This window comes from Chelonoidis abingdonii, chromosome 24, assembly GCF_003597395.2.
Source record: "Chelonoidis abingdonii isolate Lonesome George chromosome 24, CheloAbing_2.0, whole genome shotgun sequence".
In the NCBI taxonomy this organism is placed as follows: Eukaryota; Metazoa; Chordata; order Testudines; family Testudinidae; genus Chelonoidis; species Chelonoidis abingdonii.
In genome coordinates, this window is record NC_133792.1 from 15,821,676 (window position 1) to 15,843,149 (window position 21,474).

The following is a 21,474-nucleotide window of genomic DNA, read 5'->3' on the forward strand; positions in this document are numbered from 1 at the left end:
TGCAAGCGTCCACACTGGGGTAGGGACAGCTCAGTGGTTTGAGCTTGCCCTGCTAAACCCAGGGTTGTGAGTTCAATCCTTGAGGGGTCCATTTAGGATCTAGGGCAAAAATCTGTCTGGAGGTTGACCCAGCTTTAAGCAGGGGGTTGGACTAGATGACCTGAGGTCCCTTCCAACCCTGATAGTCTATGATTCTAATTTTGCCAGCACTGCCAACTAACTCAGCCTGGGGTCTGAGAGGTTGGCTCTCACTTAATCAGCAAGAAAGCATCCTAATATTAAATGTAATTTTACAATTATGCTGCTGCTGATGAAACAGGATAAATAGCCAAAAGTCTCTCCTTGAGCTGAGTTGTGTTGCTCTGCAGGGCTAAGGAGTTAAAAATAGGGAAAATGTGTGAAACTCGTAAGGGCAGGAAATGACTGTATGTGTGGAAGCTGTTTGAATGGTATCTACCATTTTTAAGTAGACACTTGTTAGAGTAGAGCAGCATTTTAGGATTATTGTTGCACAGGTTGCCTATAGAAAATATCTCACTTGCAGACTGGAAAAGAGAATACTGGAAATGCTGTTGTCCTAAACTGCTGGCAGTGCCTTAGATAAGTGACTTATTTCTGATCAGAATGGTAACTGCAGCTGTTTTCTTCTCCCACTTTGCTTTCAGAGGCTTGACCAAACCATTCTGCAGGATGTTGGGATTCCTGAAGCAGCCTGTTGTGGTCACTGCAGAGATCAATATGAATCTGGTGGCTCTGACTGTGATGGGATTAGTAAACCGTTTCTGGGCACTCTCCTACCCACGGGCTGTGGTGTAAGCACAGCGCTAAACTTCCCATTTAAAATACATGGGATTTTTTTTTTCTTTAAAGTTTGTGAATGAAAATGTAATGGTGATGAAAGGTTCTGGATTGCTGGCTCAGGATATTTACATCCTGGTGTGGATTCAGCGCATGCAGTGGCAATGCAAGCATCCTCACCAGCATGCCTCAACCCTGACCTAGAGGACTGAAGGGGATGCCAAATCTCTATGCTCCATTCAGTTCCTCTGCTGAGATTGCCAAAGGAGGACTCAGTTAATATCCCCATCACTAAGGTATGGGCATGTTGTGAGATGTTTCCCGTTAGACTTGACACTTTTCTTTCTCTGTGGTGTTTCAGTTTTGATGAAGTTTACTATGGCCAGTTTGTGTCTCTGTACATGAAGCGGATCTTTTTTGTGGATGACAGTGGCCCGCCATTTGGCCATATGCTGCTAGCTTTTGGAGGTAGGGCTCCACTGAACTTTAATTTAGGAAGCATTTATTGCTCTTTGCTTTGGGGAAAGAGGAACAGGTTGCAGATAAGCTTTCAGTTCTCAAATTCTATCCCTGTGGAGGAGAAGGGATAGGGCAGAATTTCTTCCACAGAGACCTTGCTGATTTCATTTGTGTGGTGTATTAAATTGCTCCCTGTAGGAATGTGCTACTTATGGAGCACCAGTACTAGCAGCAGTAAGTAGTATACTGTAAGTAGCGGATTCCTATGGGGAGCAATTTAATACACTACACCTGGGTAGGGGAGTCTGTTCCTCCCCAAACAGCCTGGCCTCATCCCACTTCCTGTCCCCTGACTACCCGCTTCAGAAACCCTGACCGATCCAACCCCTCTGCTGTTTGTCCCCTGACTGCCCCATCCCAGGATCCCCTGCCCCCCCCCCGGGACCCCCACCCTGTATGCAATCCTCTCTGCTCCCTGTCCCCTGACTGCCCTGACCCCATCCACACTCCCCACCAACAGGCTCCCTGGGACTCCCACCCCTATCCAACTGCTCCCTGACGGCCCCCCGAAACCTCTTGCCCCTCCCCACCCTCTTACCAAGCCACTCAGAGCACCGGGACTGGCAGCCGTAAATAGTGCACCTTAAGAGGCACATTCCTATGGAGAGCAATTTAATATACTACACCAGCCCTCCATACAGTTTCAGAACACTGATGTGGCCCTCAGACCAAAAAGTTTGCCCACCCCTGGGCTAGTGGCTTGGAGTGCAGGAGAGGGGAAAGTGGTGTAACTCTGCACGTGTACCATTTGCCATGACCTCTACCCATTTCCCTATTATGATGGAGGTTCTCCCCCACACTTTTATCTTACTCCCAGGCAAACAGGAGGACCGAACCAAACTGTTCAACGACCTGGAGAGGTTAGAGCATTGGGAATAGTAGGCAACAAAAGAAGATTCAGGCCCCAAAGTGTGAAGTCCAGGGAGAGGAAAGAGACAATATAAAATGGGGAGGATTAACTAAGCAGTTGCCCCTTTCATGTCAGTGTGTGGTTTATTTTCATATTGTCTCCTGCATACTATCCTAAGGTAACTTTTTCATGTAATAAAGCACTGCTACAAGGGAGATGTGCATCTGGGAGAGATGGTCCATATCTAAGTATAAAAATACTGAGGAGACACTCATGGGGATGCAGTGGGAGGCTAACTCTGATTACTCTCCATAGAGATTTGTTTTTTAATTAACCTTCAAAATTTTATCACCCATTTCCACGTGCCACTCACTCTAGCCACATCTGCTGCTCTTTTTCAGGTTACTTAGGAGGCTTTGATGGAAACTTCTTGTGGAACAGAATTGGGGCTGGTAAGAGCTTATTTTAACAGTGTCTCATTCTTCCAACAGAATAGAGCTGCGTTTCAGAGCTGATTGATGATTTTTTAGTCACTAATAGAAGCAGAAGGGCTTTTGTTTTTGTTTAGTTTGTTTACTTGATCTTGGTGATGTTTCATCAGAAGAGATGTTAAATCAAAGTCTTCTGCATGACTGCAGTGGATGTTTCAGAAGATGCTAAAGATCCCACATCACAGAAGAGGGTAAGGAGTAATTATAAAAGGCAGCATAGTCCAGAGGATAGGTTAATGGGACTGAGAATCAAGACACCTCCCAGCTCTCAGATTGACTTTCAGTGACACCTTGTGCAAGTCCCATTTGCCTGGTTTTCAGAGGTGCTGAGTATCCACAGCTCCCAGTGATTTCATTTCAAGTTGTGGATACTCAGTTTTTCTGAACGTCATACTTCACTTTACCCATCTTTAAAAAGGGGAAGAATGATACTTGCCCATTTTCTGAAGCCCTTTGAAGTCTACAGATGAAAGCACTGTATAAATGTGAAGGATTATTATTATTAGCCTACGTTACTTCAGATAATTAGGTTCTAATGTCCCCTAACTGTGAGTAAAAGAAATTGCAGGATGGTGCTACAGCCTCGCATTGCTGATATCTTAGCCCTTTGTTTATAAACAACATGGGGCAATACCTTCAGTCTGAGAAGAGCTGTATGAAACCGAATCCGATTCTTCTTGCAAACACCGATACAATAAGCAAAGGCTTCTAATGCTCTTGTCCTCCCACTGTTTTCTGTTCTAGAGTACAGTATGAATGTGCCCATTTGGTCCTTGCGACTGCTGCCAGCACTAAGTGGTGCCTTATGTGTGCCTTTAGCATACCAGATTTTGGTAGAGCTGCACTTCTCCCATTGTGCTGCGTTTGGAGCTGCCCTCCTGATCCTCTTTGGTAAGGATTGTGCCTTCAGCCTTACTCTCCACACAGAGGGGGAATGATCCGCTTTCCCCTTTGAATTCTTCCATGCTGAATTTTTAGTGCATGTGGCAGTTAGTAAGAGCAGGGCTGAGAGTTAAGGAGGTGGGTGCTGCGGTAGCTTCTCCCACTCAGCTCTGACAGTGCACCAGTCCTGATCAGCGTATCCTGCTATTCAGTCCTGAGCCCCCCACACAGCTCTTCCCATGCACTTCAATTCTGACCTGCAGCACAGCCTGCGGTTTCAGCCCTGCTGCTAACTAGACACTACTAGGTCTCTCTATTATTGAACAAAGAGGAAGGTTCAAATCTCACAGCCATGCGGGCAGCTTTATTTCTTTGCCTTTGAGGAGCCTCTGCAGGTTCTTCCTCAGATTTCTGTAATATACTGGGAATGGGTATGCATGACAGAAGGGCCATACCTCAGCTTTAGATTTCAGCAAGTCTTTTCTTCTTTCCCTCACTCGTCTGCCATTTCCTGTGCTTGAAAGGTTTCTCAAACACAGAGCATGGCTCTGTTTCTGATATCAAGCTTATAATACTGTGAAAAGATCTTTCTTTTGCTTTCTTTGGAAATGTTTCTTTGATTCTCAGTTGAGCAGGTCTTTAGAAGTCCTTATTGTTGATGGTATTGTTGCTGCCATGAGTACTGCTTGACAGTTTTCCTACCAATAATTTATGCCTAATTTGGTGTGTATATATCTTCTCCTTCTGTTTCTAACAGAGAACTCTCTTATCACTCAATCCAGGCTGATGCTCTTGGAATCAGTACTAATCTTTTTTATCCTGCTTGCAATTTTGTCCTACCTGAAGTTCTACAATTTACAGAAGTGCAGGTAAAACTGGTTTTCATTCCTGCGTGTTGGATAACCTTCCAATTAGTTGTAATAAGCCATTCATCATTTAAGTATAAAACATTTGTGCCGCTTGGGTTTTTTTTTAATTGCCATATAAATAAATACATCAAAGGCTGTCTGGCACCAATTATAATAATCTTGGGCGTGGTATACTGCAAACCTTATTTGGGGTGTGGGCTAGTGGTCCAAATTCAAGCCCGGGAGGCAAGAATCCTTATCTAATCGTAGCTGTGTCTTGGGCAACTCGCTTCATTTCTCTGTGCCTCAGAATCCCCTCTGTAAAATGAGCATAATGATACTTGACCACTCATAGTGATGTTGGAAGGATTTAATTTTCCAAGCAATTTGAAAGTTTAAATTTATATTGGAATTGGAAAAGGTTCAGAAAAGGGCAACAAAAATGATTAGGGCTATGGAACGGCTTCTGTATGAGGAGAGATTAATAAGACTGGGACTTCTTAGCTTGGAAAAGAGACGGCTAACGGGGAGATGATTGAGGTCTATAAAATCATGACTGATAAGGAGAAAGTAAATAAGGAAGTGTTATTTACTCCTCACAACACAAGAACTAGCGGACACCAAATGAAATTAATAGGCAGCAAGTTTAAAACAAAAGGAAATATTTCTTCACACAATGCACAGTCAACCTGTGGAACTCTTTGCCAGAGAATGATGATGTGAAGGCCAAGACTATAACAGGGTTCAAAAAAGAACTGGATAAATTAATGGAGGATAGATCCGGCAATGGCTATTAGCCAGGATGGACAGGGATTGTGTCCCTAGCCTCTGTTTGCCAGAAGCTGGGAATGAGCGACAGGAGAAGGATCACTTGATGATTCTCTGTTCTGTTCATTCCCTCGGGGGCACCTTGTTATTGGCCACTGTCAGCAGACAGGATACTGGGTTAGATGGACCTTTGGTCTGACCCAGTATGGCCGTTCTTATGTTCTAAAGTGTTGTTTAAATGATAGTGGGGTTGTCTTGGTTTCCTTATAATTTAAAAAAAATCCCTTGGCTGTTTCTCCCTCATTGCCAGTTCCTGGTCTGGAAAATTTTCCCTGTGCGTAGAAATAAAGAGGGTGACAGATATCCCTATTAGTCATTTGTTATTGCTCATGGGCACAGAGTCAACTTAGAAATCTTTGTCTCTTCTCGCGTGGCTGTGTGTGTTCTCTGATTCTTGCAGAGCCTCATTTAAAATAATAGCCTTTAAACATAGCTCAGCCTGTGGCCTAGCCCATTGCTTTATTGTGATATTGGAAGTTGTGCAGACTCTCAGTGCTCAGAATGACTTCTGAAGGTCAGGAGAAGTGTTTAACATCCACACCTAGACCAAGGATAACAATCGCTCTCCTAGGAGGCCTGATGTAAACTACTATTAGCATAATAGAATTCTAGTTGGGTGCCTGTATCTTACTGTGTTTTCTCTCCTTTTGTCCTTTTATCTAAGCCCCTTCACTGCAGGCTGGTGGTTTTGGCTTTTACTGACTGGAGTTGCTTGTTCCTGTGCAGTTGGGTAAGAACTGACTTCTGTCATGTTGTTTTACTAAACTCCCAGATTGCTTTAGTGTTCACCATCTCAGCCTTTGCTTTGCTGTGTTATCAAGAGCTCAGCTTTCCAAGACTCACTCTTGATTCTGCAGCTAGTTGTGGCACATCTGTCTGTAGCAAGCTTCTCCAGGTTTTATTCTTCACTGAATACCCTTGAAATAATCAATGAGCCAATGAAATCAATCCACATAAAGCAGTGACAGACAAACTGATGGGGGTTGTACTGAAAAGAATGAAATACATATATTGGTACTATATTGGTAGCTTCTATCAGAGATGGGCCTTCTAAAAACTGAGACCTGGATTTCAACTCCTACTCCCAACTTCGTGTTTATCTGAGTTCAGGGACCCTCCATACTCTACCTTGTGATAGGCTGCCTTGTTATCAACAGCCTCTCCGGCATTGTCATTAGCAAGCAAATAGCCACTTCAGAGACCAAGCCATAAAGCATCTGATTCAACCAGCATACAGAACTGGAGCACCAGTGTCGCTGGGCTTGGGAACTCCTTGCTCAAGAGAGAGTTTGAATATATACACCTTGCATTAAATCCTGTCTATAGTCTGGGTATGTTTAACCCAGTTTGATCTTTGTGTGCTGTCTTCTCAGGGTAAAATACATGGGGCTTTTCACCTACATGCTGCTCTTGGCCACTGCTGGAGTCCACTTCTGGCACTTGATAGGAGACCAGACCTTGTCAAACGTAGGTAGCCTAATGTACTTGATAAATAGCATGTAATTACATTCACAGCATGCATCCAGAGAAGGAGGCACAAGCTAAAAGCCTTCTAAACCATCACCTAGTAATTCAACATTTGAAGAAATCCTAGGTGTGCTTTGCAATTAAGCCTACTGGTATGGTCTGGAAGCCCTCTGCTTGCAGAACTATGGCCCAGCTGCGTTATAGGAAAAAAGCAGGGTCAAGTTTGAGATAAAGTGTACATGTGTAGCTTTTCTGGTGCCAACTGTATTTCTGAACAGGAAGTGGCTTGCCCTCCTGCCCCTGCTGCTTCCCATCTTTAATATGGTTTGACAGGGTCTGCAGGTTAAAACCTATCCAATTTCAGTGTATCCTGTGCACTCCAGTCTGACCTTGCAGGAGAAGTGATTAAAGTGTCCGCAGTGGTAAGTCCACAGGGAAGTTGGGGATTTTTTTTCCTTTTCCTTTTTAAAAATAACCAAGTACCTGGTTATCGTCAATAGCTGGGAAAGGGGTGGGGGAGCAGGGGAATAAACACATCTGCTTACTTTTTCCCAGCTCTGCTGCATGACCTCAGGCAAGTTGCATCATCTGTCTGTGCCTCAGTTTCCCCATCTGTAAAATGGGAATACCCTTCCATGTTTCACATAAATGTTGTGAAGCTTGATTAAATAACACTGTAAAGTGCTTTGAGATCCTGAGCTGAATTAGCCTTATTACCTATCAGTGGAGGAGAGCTGCACAAAGCTGGGACTTACCTGAAAGGATGTAACAGTGAGTTCTTTGTATTCTGCCAGGTTTCTGTGTTCTGCCATTTGCTGGCAAGGGGACTAACTCTGGTAGTCGTCCCAGTAGCAATGTATCTGTCTTTCTTCTACGTTCACCTGACTTTGCTATATCGCTCAGGACCTCATGACCAGATTATGACCAGTGCTTTCCAGGCTAGCTTGGAGGTAAGGAAAGTGGGAGTGAAGGAAAGGAGATGTTGGAAATGGGTCGTGCACATACCCTCTGTTGTGGAAATGGACTAAATTAGCACCATTAGCTCCTTGTCCTCATCTTGCTGTGATTGTGCTATAAAATGGCTTTAAGCTGAAATAGTGAGGAAGTGCTGAGTCCTAATAGTAAGTGAAAGCTCTGTCCGCATCTCTGTCCTGGGGCTTTCCTTTGTACCAAGAGCAATGTTTGCTGTCCCACACAAAATATGCCCTCTCTTCCACATAAGAGCACAGTTAGAGCTAAATTCTCATGTTGGTTATGCCAGTGGAACACTACTGAAGTCAATGCAATAAGTCTCACAAGTAAATGAAATAATGAAATCACAAGGGGATTTTAAAAATACCCAAACCCAGAACTGGAGGGAAACTATCTAGTTAGGGCTAGAAGATCAGTAACATGTCCCTAAGACAGTGGGTCACCTATACATAGAGCCCGTTTTATTAGCAAATGCAAACCAACATGAAATAAAATGAAAAACTCACCCTCTAGTGGCAGTTCCTGTCCCACCACTCACTCAGATTTGGCCCCTGTCATCATGATGGCAGGATTGATGGGTCAAACATGAGTGGAACTGCGACCCCATGCGTCAGTTTGCAGTGCCCAGAGCGAGGAGTCAGGCCCACCCCCAAGGGACAGGAGCTTCTGTGTGAGTGTGGGGCAGGCTTGCTGTGTAACACCTCCCCCAGGCCTCCCTACCTCCTCAGGCAGGACCCAACCTTCCCCCTGTGCCTCCCACTCTCCCTGCATGACTCAACCATCCTCCAGTACCTCTGGGGGGCAGGACCAGCCCCACTGTGGATGGGGGAATTGATAAAATTAAATAACAAGAAATTCCCCTCCAAACCCCCCAAAATTATAAAAAATTATTTTACAGGGCTCTACCTACACATTCAGTAGAGACTGATGTTAGTCACATTGCTTAATCCTCAGACTGTGGGACTGAGAGCAGTGTAAGGACCTACATAGACTAGACCAGAGCCCATATAGAATAGTCCCTTAGTTTATTATTGGTGCAGGATTGCTTTGGGGATGTTCCCTGAGACCCTGAAATTCTGCAGGCTTCATTCTGTAACCAGATTACCTCTGAGCATAGTGACAGAGTCCTGTGCCACCTTACAGACTAACAGAAGTATTGGAGCATAAACTTTCGTGGGTGTCTGACAAAGTGGGTATTCACCACGAAAGCTTATGCTCCAATACTTCAGTTAGTCTATAAGGTGCCACAGGACTCTGTCGCTTTTTACAGATCCAGACTAACAGGGCTACCCCTCTGATTCTGAGCATAGTGTAGCAGGATTGGAATTTTATAGCTATAACGAGGACAGCAAGCCTTATACTAACATGTTATATTACACGTGAAAGCTGTGAATGACTCTCTTCAGAGTCAAACAGCTTCTGAGTTTTTTTCTTCTGCTTTATTATCTTACGCTTTTTAGGGCGGGCTAGCTCGGATCACACAGGGCCAGCCCCTTGAGGTAGCCTATGGCTCCCAGATTACCCTGCGGAATGTTTTAGGCAAACCCGTGCCATGCTGGCTCCATTCTCACAAGAACACTTATCCCATCAGGTGAGGAATCTGTTTTGTTCTGTAACACTGGGGGGGAGGGGGGGAGGAAGGGAAGGGATGAGGGGGAAGGGGTGGGTCTAACTATGCTCCTGTTCTTGAGCTGACAGTTCAGATCTCACAGGCTGTGTCCATGCAGCATCATAGTCTCTCTTTACATCAGACTTTCAGGGTATGTTATCTACTGCATGTCTTACAAAACCTTGTTATTACTCCACGAAGGGCTTTGGAGCCTATTAATATTCCTATTGAAGCGTTGGGGGGTAAACTTCCATTGAGCAGTTCGTAGTTATAATACCAATGTTCAGGTCTGGTGTGCTCCATTTCTAAACTCAGCAAGCAGACTTGGTTTATAAAGGTATTGATAGAATCCAAGGTAAAGAAATGCTTGAAAAACATAAATATGTACTAGGCACATTAGGATAATGTGTGATTCATCCTTAAACGAATTTTGTAATCAGCTTGCCAAACCACTGGCAATTAATTTCAATGTCACTGAGAAGAGAGACGGTACCAGAGACTTGCAGGGGAAATAAAATGTTGAGGGAGAAGGGAAAATCCTAGTATTTACCTTAGATTCAGTCTCACTTCAGTCTCTATTACAATATTAGACCAGATTATGAAAGAGAGAATTTGTAAGTACCTACAGGGTAACAGAAGACCAAACTCCATGGACTTAACAAGAACAGATCAGACCAAGAAAAGGGGTTCCTTTTCACAATCCAGTTCCAAAATGAGAGGATGAAGGGAACGTGCTAGTGATGCAGGGGCTCTAGATTTCAGTAGTGTATTCAGTGTTACCTGGTGTGATTAAATTAAATTTTAGATTAAATCTCAGGAAAAACTTCATTCCTGTAAGAACAGTAGGACAATGGAACAGACTCCCTAGGGAGGTTGGGGAAGCTCCTTCACTGGAGGTTTTAAAAAGGAGGCTGGAGTCATCTGTCTTGGATGGTTTAGATACAACATATCCTGCATCTTGGCAGTAGGTTTGACTAGAGCAGTGGCTCTTAGCCTTTCCAGACTACTGTACCCCTTTCAGGAGTCTGATTTGTCTTGTTTCACCTCACTTAAAAACTAGTTGCTTACAAAATCAGACATAAAAATACAAAGGTGTCACAGCCACATTATTACTGAAAAATTGCTGACTTTCTCATTTTTACCATATAATTATAAAATAAATCAATTGGAATACAAATATTGTATTTACATGTCAGTGTACAGTATATAGAGCAGTATCAACAAGTCATTGTCTGTATAAAATTTTAGTTTGTACTGATGTCACTAGTGTTTTTATGTTGCCTGTTGTAAAACTAGGCAAATATCTAGATGAGCTGATGTTCCCCCGGAGGACCTCTGAATAACCCCTGGTTGAGAACCACTTGACTAAGTAAAAGCAGCAAACAGTCCTGTGGCACCTTATAGACTAACAGACGTATTGGAGCATGAGCTTTCGTGGGTGAATAATACCCACTTTGTCGGCTGCATTACTCGACTAAGTGACCCTTGTGGTCCCTTCTAACCCTATGATTCTGTGATTCTAATTGTCCTTGGAAATGTAAATTGGTAAGAATTTGAGCACTGTTACATGGCCTGGAAATTGGTTAAAAGGATCAGGAAAACCAGCACTGTATTGAGATGCAAAAGGCATCCAGTGGGATGCAACTGGCATCAGTGTTACTACCATATTCCTTAGCAATTAGCAAGAAGAGTACTTTTCTGGATACCAGTTGGGACGTGTTGTAAATGCCAAATGAGTACAGAGGACAAAAAAAACCCAGAGTTAAAAGCTGGGCAGGGAGACAAAATCACATTGACTTGGTCAAATGGAAGCTAATATATGTGGTGGGGAAATAATCTGAAATGCAGATATTCAGCTCACGGGAGGGGGGAATGGTATCTGGAAAGCTGTAAATCTACAAAAGAAATCTTGGTTGGTAGTGGAGAGAAAATGGAATGAATGAGTTTCCCATCAGATGCTGCAGCCAGTAGACCAATGTAATGTTTTGGCTATCTATACAGAGAATGTTACTTTTTCCCAGAGTAAGGAGATGACAGTCCCTTTTCATGCAGCTTCTTTGGCAAGGTAGCTAGAATACTGCATATGATACTGGGCATCACAATACCAAACTGATGCTGACAAACTTGAGAGGATTCTAAGATCAGAGCAAAATGAGTCTAGATTGACTAAGGCCAGGTCTACACTGCACACTTACTTTGGTATAACCATCACTCAGGAGTGTGGAAAATGCACACCCCTGAGTGTTGTAGTTACACTGATCTAACCTCCGGTGCAGACAGCTCTGTGTTTCCCATTGACATAGCTACTCCCTCTCACGGAGCTGGAGTTACTAAGCCAACAGGAGAGCGTCTTCATCAAACTACACCAATCCAAGTTTGGAGTGTAGACTTGCCCTAAACAGTGACTGTGGGGATGAGAGAATGATTTATGGGGTATATGTAAAGAAAAATTACCTCTATTGATTTCCTGCACTGTTGGATAGTGGTCCCAAGGGAAACACTGGAAGTGCTGTTTTTTCTGGCATTTCAGATTAGACAGGGTTGACCTCTGGGGACTAGACAGCAGGGACACATCCTCCATTAGCCTGGAGGGCTGGAAAAGAGAAGCTAGTAGGTCTTTTCCCTATTCAAGTCCTGTGCTTTAATCATTCCACCTAATTCATTTTTACCCAAGCACTGGCCAAAGCCATTGATAGCCCAACCCACTCCATCCCTTCATGGATATTACAGCACAGTTCACTGCATGGAAGAGAGGGTCTGAGCATTGGGTTGTCAGGCTCCCCTCGGATTGGAAAACAAGAAAACACGGTGAGGGCTGGGTGCACTCTGCTCCTCGGAAGCCTTGGCCTCAGCACATGTATTACATTACATCTGATGTGCTGTGACTCCTGCGCTTTGCTCTCTATATTGTCTCTTCAGCTGTCTTTGAAAGAACAGAGCCAGTGGTGTAGTGCTGATTTAGGTCATTGAATGAGACTTGCTAGTTTAATCTGAGGCTGCTCTCGGTTCCACACAGTCACAGGGAACAGAGATGTACCATCCCCTCAGAGTTCTGTCCTCTTACCAACCCATATAGGTACGAGAATGGCCGAGGCAGCTCCCACCAACAGCAGGTGACTTGTTACCCCTTCAAGGATGTCAATAACTGGTGGATCGTTAAGGATCCTGGGATGTGAGTATACAGGAAACATGCTTAAGTGCCATACCTTGAGCTCTGCTGATGAAAACTGATCCCAAAAGCTAAGCAGGGCTACGCCTGATTAGTACAGGGACTGGACGCCAGCTGGGAATACTGGGTTCCATAGGCTTAGAGAAGTAACTGTGGTCTAGTGGATTGAGCATGGGTCTGGGAGTCAGGACTGTGTCTCAAGTTGTGTTCCCCACACTGCCACTGACTCACTGGATGTCCTGGGGTAAGTCACTTCACTACTTCATCTCAATTCCCCCATCTGTTGAATGGGAATGATAGTGTTATTGGATCTCCTGGGTCCTGGAAGGATTTAATGACTATTTGCAAATGCTTTGAGTTTCTGGGATGGAAAGTATTATACAAGGGTGCATAATTTGTATACAGCAAGAGTAAAAGAGAAGTAGAAAAGTCACCATAAGTTTAATTCCAGAAAAATATCTCCTACCACCAGATAGTGACTAGAACTGGGCTTCAGTTAAATCTCTTTTGCATAGGCAGGAGGGGGCACTCAGCTGTAGAGAGATGCTGGCTGTCCCTATCACCCCTCTGGCTGACTTAGGAGCAGCACTGGGGTGCTCCAAAAAAAGAGCTGCTCCTGCCAGAGGCATGGGACCTGGGGGTCCTAAGGGAACTGTAAAGAGAAATGAAACTGATGGGAGACGCTTCGAATTCCATTTAGCATGTGAAACAAAACAAAGTACTGCTTCTAAAATCTGTGTGCAGGTCGCAGTGAGCAGGGCTGACACTGGCTGTACTTGAGTATCTGTTTGTGTTTGAAGTTAGGAATGAGAGATAAATCCACCCAAATTAGAGAGAATGCTGTGTGTGTGTATCCTGAGAGTCAGGAGCCTGGTCTGCTCTTAAATTTTGTCAATTAGGGGTTATGCCAGCCAACACCCTACTGTAGACAGGTTAACTGGCAAAACATTGCTTTTGTTCGTATAGCTTATTTTGCTGGGGGAACTGATATAAGCTGTACCAACAAAAGGATACTTTGATGATATAAAGTGCATCCAGACTAGGATTGTTTGCCAATATTGCTGTGCTGGAATGGCACTGAAGTGTAGACCTGTACAGAAAACTGCTGGGTCGACAGCCCTGGGGAGTGAAATTTTCTCTTTATCCAGAGCTGCTAAGTACAGGGAAAGCTGGGGAAGCTTCAGGGTACCACCCCTGCCAGTGTGCATTGTACCTGTCTAGGGTGAGAGGGGCGTTGTGTCTCCATGATCCACGCAGGCTTTAATCGTTCTTTGGAGACTGCCCAGTGACGGCGTCCGTTGTGATAAGGATATGTGTCAGACCTGACTAAAGCCACTGACTCATTTCATATAAGCCATCAGTCAGCTGTTAGATGGAAATAAATTTTGGTGACCACTGGCTGACCTGGATTCAGGCCAGCCACCAAGAGGGCTAAACGCTCTGTTTCCCATTACTGATTCCCTGAGTCAGCCTGTCCCCCTCTCTGTTTAGTGTCCAATAACTTTCTCTGCATGCAGCTGTAACCCATAAGGAGCTCAGATTTCTCATCTGACTGTCCAAATGTTTCTCCTCCTTCCTTTTGTCCTGGTCTCCAGGCTTTTCAAGCTAATAGTCACTAGTTGGCACTAGCTGTGATGGGGAATTGAAACATTTCTTTTGGTTTGTCACCCTGGCAGGCAGCAGCTGGTGGTGAGTAACCCACCACGTCCCGTCCGACATGGGCATATTGTGCAACTGGTCCACGGCATCACAACTCGTTACCTCAACACGTATGTGCTTCTCCCAGCCTGCTGGCTCATTCTGCGTTGTTGCTTCTCTAGGTGTCTGTGTAGGGATAGGGGGACACTGGGGAGTGCTGGTGCTCTCCCTAAGACACTCCTGGGCTCTTGCAGTATACTCAGCTATAGGCCTGGATACAGCAGGTCTGTCACTAAACAATTTGCCAGCTGCAAAAGGCAAATGCCAGACCATTTATGGAGTATTTAGAAGTGTTAGAGGCCTCTGAGGTCCCAGCTAGTCTAATATACGTTGTGACAGTGTTCCACATTTCTACATGCCCACTCATCTGGGTAATTTTTTCCCCCCAACAGGCAGGTCTTTTTAGTTTTTGCATCAGCACCACCCGCACCATTATGGTAAGGGTGGGTGAGTGGACTTTGAGTGGGATTTTCAGAAGTGCCTAATTGACTTAGCAGCACATCCCACTGAATTTCATGGCATGTGGTTTTCAGCTGACTTGGTGCTCCCAAGTCATGTAGACACTTGGAAATTGCACCTCATGTGCCTGGCTGCAGTGTGTGTGTGACAGTTTTGTAAGGCTGCATTATTATAAAAATGGTCTCTTAAGAGTCCACATGGACTTCAGTCACCTACATTAGGAGGTGGGGCATTTGAACCCTGAATGTTGGTTCTCTTTGTGCTCATTCCAGGCCCAAGTGGGTCATAGGAATGCCAGTTGTTCTGTTCTCAGAAACCCCACTGAAGACGGTTACTATTCCAGCTACCCTTCTGTTTGCCCCAATTGAGGTGTTTGTGCTTTACCAAGGATGGTAGCTGGCAAAATCAGCTTCCTCCAATGCTGTTTTATGGCCCTTTATAACAAGGACCCCCCTCCCTTTCTTTGACCCCCCAAATATGCTGCTTGATTTGTGCCAATAGGTTGTTTGGCTTTTTACTTGCAGAATTTCTGTACCCCCGAGTAGCTTTGTGGGGTTTGATTATTAAATAACCCTGTGAAATGAACAGAGACTATAGCCCAGGACACTTACTTTATGGATATTGCAGACACGATGTTGCTGCACCTCTGAGCCCACACTCCCAGGAAATCTCCTGTTACATTGATTATAACATCTCCATGCCAGCACAGAACCTCTGGAGAGTGGTGAGTGAAAACTTGGGTGAGGGGCAGGGAGGTTTTTCTCCTATTGGGAAACATCTAAGACAAAGTAAAGATCAAAAGACATCCCTCTCTTGCAGGAAATTGTAAATCGGGAATCAGATACAGATGTGTGGAAGACCATTTTATCTGAAGTAAGGTTTGTCCATGTGAATACCTCAGCAGTGCTGAAGGTAAGTGAGTTTTATGTACATCAGGCTTCTCCTCTTCCCTTGTAGTCATCCCGAGGGTCCATGCAATTTGTGTCCAAAACTAATCCTCCTTAAAGTGAAAAAGCCCTGTATTTTTATCAGCTTGGTCTGACATCAGTCTGGTGAAAGGACTGTAATGGCATGATCTGTTACAGACTGAACACTGCATAATTCCATTGGATGTTGCAAGTGCTCAGCTCATTTGAGGATCAGCCTGTGGGTCAGAAGTAGAGGCTGCATCATTAACAGCAGGTGGTGGACAGGTCTGCTTAAGAATTCCTCTTCACAGGTAACATTTAAGGCAGGTGTTTGAGACAGTATCCACTTTACTAGTTGATCTAAGCTCTTTTACCACATTTGTCTTTGCCACTACTGAGCACTCACTCCACTGCCATCCTATTAAGGCTGAGTCTGTTTAGCTCAAGCAATAGGTCTGAAATTCAGGAACAACTTGGCAGGATTGTGCCTTTTCTTTAAGCCTTCATTTTTATTTTTCAGCTCAGTGGTGCATCTCTACCTGAGTGGGGCTACCGGCAGCTGGAGATCATTGGGGAGAAGTTGTCCAAAGGATATCACCAGAGCATGCTGTGGAATGTGGAGGAACACAGATACGGGAAAAGTAAGTCTCAGTAGAGTTCTATAGATTATAATGTGTGGGTTTCCTCTTCAGGGGAAAGGAGCTAGACATAGTACAGAAAGGCATTTATAAGTGGTGCGAAGGCCATAGAACCTAGCCTGTAGGTTGGAGTAACAGCTGTAGGATAGCTCTGCCATCACTCCCACAGCCTGGAGGGTTGAGTTACTTGGGCTGGACATGGAGATGAGGGATTTGTCCCCACGTGACTTGGACTGTTTAGGAACACACACCCTTTGAGCAGACTGTCCCCCTCCTTCCTTGCACATTGGAATCACACCAGTTTCATTGCAAAAGGGCCCCTCTGAGCAAAGGAGAGGGAGGATTTATGGAATGTTGGATGTTTCTGAGCCATGTGATGCACTTTCAGGCCAAGAGCAGAAGGAGCGGGAAGTGGAGCTGCACTCACCCACGCAGGCTGACATCAGCAAAAACCTCAGTTTCATGGCCAGATTCACAGAACTGCAGGTGACTGGGCCAAGGGAACAGGAACAGAGGTGGGATGTGATTCCTCACTGCATGCTAGGCAGTGGATTCTATGCAGCATATTTGTGACGGGTGCTTCGGATTGATAACAGCCATTGCTTAGTCATTAGCGGGAGAGTTGTTTTCTCACCTTCCCCATCAGAAAAGACGTGAACAAAACTAAACAGCTGTAGGGGCCACTGCCGTGTTTTCTCTGGGCTGTTTCTGAAGGTAGGTGTTGATGTGAAAGACAAGGAGAGATTTTAGGGTCCATAGCTGACCAGACTGATTGTGAAGTTCTGAAAATGTATGTTGCAAAATGTTTTTAGTTTATCCAGCATGCTGATCTATGGCATGCTTTATAACTCAACTGTTCAGTAATAGAGCACTCCAAGACTCAGCCTTAACATGGATTTTTAATGGGTGTTATCACTGCGCTTGATGTCCCTTACTAACATTCAGAAATTAATAAGGAACCAGTATTCATTAAAAATTATAATCAAATACAGTAATGACAACCCCATCTGGCTCAGAAACTTGCCTGGCCATTGTAGGCGTGGGACTGCTCATCCATGCCAGGTGTCTTCAGTGTAGTTCCAAATCTGAAAGTCCTCTGATTGCTTTGTTCTAGTGGAAGATACTAACATTGAAAAATGAAGACACAGAACATAAGTACAGCTCTTCCCCCCTAGACTGGATCACTATGGATACAAACATTGCTTACTGGTTCCACCCTATCTCTGGTGTAAGTATGTGTATCATATATTAAATCTGGTTTGCTCATTTGGATTATGTGAAGTCTGAAATGGAAGATATGAACGGGGTGAGAATGTTTGAAAGAGATCAGGCTGAATTCTCCTGGTCTCTCTTCTAGGCTGTCTCTGACAGATAGTGGTGGGTAGAAACCTGTTATGAGTTTCAAAGCAAATAATTTTCTTTGGTAAAACAAACACTTCACATTTTAATTTAATAGAAGCTTTCCTTTCCCCCTCCCACATTCTCTTGAAATGTTTCTTACAATGTCAGATAGGACAGTTGATATAACTCGCTGCCCAGCAGTAGGAAAGTAAACTAGAGAGTTCTGCAGGCACGCCATTCAGTTTTTGACAGCTTTGTTCCTTAAGTAAACAACTCTCTTCTGCTAACACTTTAAGGGAAAATTGCAATTTAATATTCACTTGATCCAGTGTAGAACATCAGTCCACCACTGACAGTTTCTTTCAAATGCCATATATAAAAATGAATTATGGAATAATACAGCCACCCCACTGTCAATAGCCAGATGGACAGGGATGCCACAGCTTGTCAGGTAAATTCTGAGGTTTTGGATTTGGGTTTATACAGCTATGTAATACTTAGTTTTTGGCTTCTCTCTGTAGTAAAAAATCACTGCTGTTTTCTGCCTCTTATCCTACAGGCTCAGATCCACCTGATTGGGAACATTCTCACCTGGGCTTCAGCTAATGTTGCAACTCTTGTATATGTGTGTCTGTTCCTGTGGTATTTGCTTCGACGACGGAGAAAGATTTGTGACATCCCTGAAGGTCTGATCCCTTAAACTGCTCTGTACAAGGCTACTTCTGTAGCTGACACCTTGCTGCACAGAACCTGAGAGAATTCTAATTGGGGTTCAGATACTCTATGACAAAGAACTAGACACCTCCCCTGGTTAGCTTGATGAGCTGTGCGCTCTCCTGACAGAAATTTTTATTGCAGGGCACCATCCTTTCTTTGGGAGATTACATTGAATATAGTATCAATGCATTTCCTGGATGCTTTAATGCTCAAAGGATCAGATTTAGAATCCATCAGAGCTCACCTGCCCTGGGTATTTTAGAGGTGCCCTTATGCAGAGCAGACAGGACCTATATGTATGACTACTAAAGATCCTATGCAGTTTTACCCAGCATAACCTTTGGCCAAAGTGGTTAGGGAAATGTTATCTAGCCATTCCCATGTGTGCAACATAAGAACTTTCGAAAATTTGCCTGTCCTTACAGTTGCTAGTTTCCAGGGTGTTTGGTAGCAGACCCTCTCAGGAGTCCAGATTAGTGCTCAGCAGTGTGTTGCCCTTTCTGTCTTGTAGATGCATGGAGGCTCTGGGTATCAGCTGGAGGACTCTGCGTGGGAGGCTGGGCTGTGAATTACTTCCCCTTTTTCATGATGGAGAAGACACTTTTCCTGTACCACTATCTGCCCGCTCTCACTTTCCAAATTCTCCTGATTCCTGTTGTACTTCAGCATCTGACCGATCACCTCTGCAGGTACCCAGGGCACTCTACAGGGTGTCCTGCTGTTCTAATTAGTGGGGTTCTTAGTCCCAGCTGCAGCACTGATTTTGGGCACATTGCAATATGTCCCATCTGTAATAACACTGCCCTGCCTCTCAGAGGAGAATTACTCAGTTAATGCTTGTACAGGGCTAGGCAAGGTAAATTGCAGCCCTGTTTAGCAGTTCAATTCTTTGGAGGTGAGAAGACACACTCTAACAGGTAGCAGAGTGCAAAGTTCCAAATTGCTACACTAGTCTCTTGCTATTAGATTATGTAGCTTTGCTTTAAAACTTTATCTCTTTCTCTCTCAGATCCCAACTCCCTAAGAACATGTTCAGTGCCTTGATCGTTGCCTGGTTCTCTTCCATTTACCTGGTCTATCGCACATTCAGTCCACTGACATATGGGGAGCCTATCCTCTCAGCAGCTGAGCTAAGGGCCCTGCGCTGGAAGGACAGCTGGGACATCTTGATCCGCAAACACTAGTGGAGCCTGTCAAGATAGAACTGATCATGCTTACAAGTAACTCTGCTTTCATTTCTTGATAGGGTAAAAAGCCTTGTAATTTATGTTGGTAAGAAATGCATCCCCATGGGGCAGATGATGTAAGACTCTGTAGCCTGACAGTCTCATTACAAGTCTACAGTATTAGAGGTTAGCTGCAATGTCTCAAACTACCCTTGATATTTTGTGTAGAACAGGTGCCTAGATTGTTTACTATAGCGGTTCCTCATGTTCTAACCACGAGCCTGTTGCTCAAGGCTGCCACCTTTGGAGGGAAGACTAGACTAGATGCATTTAGAAGAGACCCTAGTGACACTTCACTGAAGCTTTAACTGACTTACCCTCAACACAGTAGAGCATACTGGTGCCCAAGGCCCTATGGCTGAGAGTTAATTAACAGCACTACACAGGCATTTGTTTGCTCATTCCTGCTCCCTTTGCTGTTTAGACACCCAAAGGACAGGTCTCAGTAGGAGCTTTAAAGAAGAGCCCCAAAGGGGTATGTCTGTGCTGGCAGGGGTGTGTGTGTGAAAATACTTTCATCCATGTGACTGTTGTTTTTTCATGGTTTATTAATCTAAGCAGCACAACCACTCGAGCCAGGCTTTGCTTTTATAAGAGATGAAAAAAGTTCATCTTCAACAATAACCAATTCTTCCTGCTAGGCTTAAGCCTGCATTTACAGACTATATACATGATAGACAAGAGGTACCAATTGGTGTTTGGAATGAGACAAGGAGCAATAAGCTAGAGCCTGGGATTTCACATTAAGTTTTCAGCCTTCCTTCTGCTCATTATAGGATGTGCCACAGCACTCTGAGCTGAATGCCTGAGCTTTACCGTGGCTTTGGGGAAGGAATGAGAGCTATAAACCATGTCTGCAAATGAATTTGGCCCAGCAGACTCTGACCTGGGAGAACACTTCAGTACTAATTGGGTACAGCCTTCCTGTGATGAGGCACTCCACCTAGTTGTGCTTTGGGCACAAACACTAAAGTCTGTGCTACAGCGAGTGTAGTTCGTGACAAAACACCTCACCTGGAAGGTGGAGCCCCACTGCTCCTTTGTAAATTGCCTGTTGCCCAAGAGAAGCCTAATTTTCCTCCGCCCTGAGTAAAATAGACTTCTCATTATTGGCAGAGGTCATTCCTTTTCCCCACACAGAAGGGTGAACTGTGGCCCTTCTGTCCATGGCAATGCTGGATCTGTGGAGAAGGGAAATCTCAGGGCAGTTTACCTGCTTGTTTAAAAACAAGGCTCTTTGCTGCGTCTCACATGGAACAAAGAGCTGTTTTTTTCCTGGCAGCCAAGCATGCTGCTAAGGAAAAGCACCATGAGGGGAGATCGTTAATCTTGTGCCCCACTAGAGTTAATTCCTAGGGGGATTTCAGCAAACAGTGCCATCTAACACCAGGTCCTGGGTCAATAACCCAGCTCCTTCCTCTCCTCTGTGTGAAGAGAGACACCCACCCCTCTTGAATCTGCCCCTAAACTGCTACGGGCACATCACAAACCAGTTTGTTAAAAAGGTTGGTCTGGAACAGAGGCAACTTCTTCAGCCCCCCCACCTGGTTAGTGGGGACGGCTGCTCGACTCCAGATGAGATCGTTTGCCAGCTGCCAGCATGGTGCTGCCCTCTGCTTGCTCAGGGAACACTCGCTTGTAAGTCCGACCATGCCCATTCATCGCCCCTCTCTGCCACTTGCAGATGTCGCCATTCAAAATGTCCTGGATGTGCTGCACAATGAGGTTTATAGCAACTGCGAAAAAGAAGAGTAAGTATCTATCACATGCAAGTTGTTGGCTGCGCTCTGTGTTCCACTCTTTTTTTGAGCAGGTGTCTCTAACAAACAGCCCAGTCTGAGTCAATGTGTGAACCAGCTACTCTTCGTTGCAATGGTATGGCTTGCATCTGGAGCCACTGTAATGGGGTCAGATCCCGACAGCATAATGCTAAAACCTATAGTCCTGATTCAAACAAAGTTAGAGATAATCCATGTCAGTTTCTAAGCACTGCCTCCTCCACTGTACAACAGTGTTCAGTAGGAGAATTTGGGGATCTGACCTCATGTGCAGAG

At 44.6% G+C, this 21,474-nt stretch overlaps 2 protein-coding genes across 4 annotated transcripts in view; one reads left to right on the forward strand and one right to left on the reverse strand.

Moving 5' to 3' along the window:
• Positions 1-642: 642 nt before the first annotated feature.
• POMT1 (protein O-mannosyltransferase 1) lies at positions 643-19,467 on the forward strand. The gene is made up of 19 exons (XM_032797931.2): positions 643-812; positions 1,160-1,266; positions 2,569-2,619; positions 3,403-3,549; positions 4,298-4,409; positions 5,881-5,946; positions 6,590-6,683; positions 7,478-7,633; positions 9,116-9,246; positions 12,341-12,436; positions 14,110-14,202; positions 15,218-15,314; positions 15,410-15,502; positions 16,019-16,139; positions 16,525-16,622; positions 17,251-17,364; positions 18,037-18,163; positions 18,706-18,883; positions 19,204-19,467. The coding sequence occupies exons 1-19, from the start codon at positions 691-693 to the stop codon at positions 19,376-19,378; spliced, it is 2,178 nt and encodes a 725-aa protein (XP_032653822.1). The 5' UTR covers positions 643-690; the 3' UTR covers positions 19,379-19,467.
• The window catches only part of UCK1 (uridine-cytidine kinase 1), a 30,752-nt gene continuing 26,294 nt past the window's right edge, over positions 17,017-21,474 (reverse strand). For all 3 annotated transcript variants that reach the window (XM_075060663.1, XM_032797934.2, XM_032797933.2), the window contains one exon: positions 17,017-21,156. In XM_075060663.1, the coding sequence (XP_074916764.1) occupies positions 20,969-21,156 (188 nt within the window). In that variant the 3' untranslated portion in view covers positions 17,017-20,968. The remainder of the gene's footprint in view (positions 21,157-21,474) is intronic.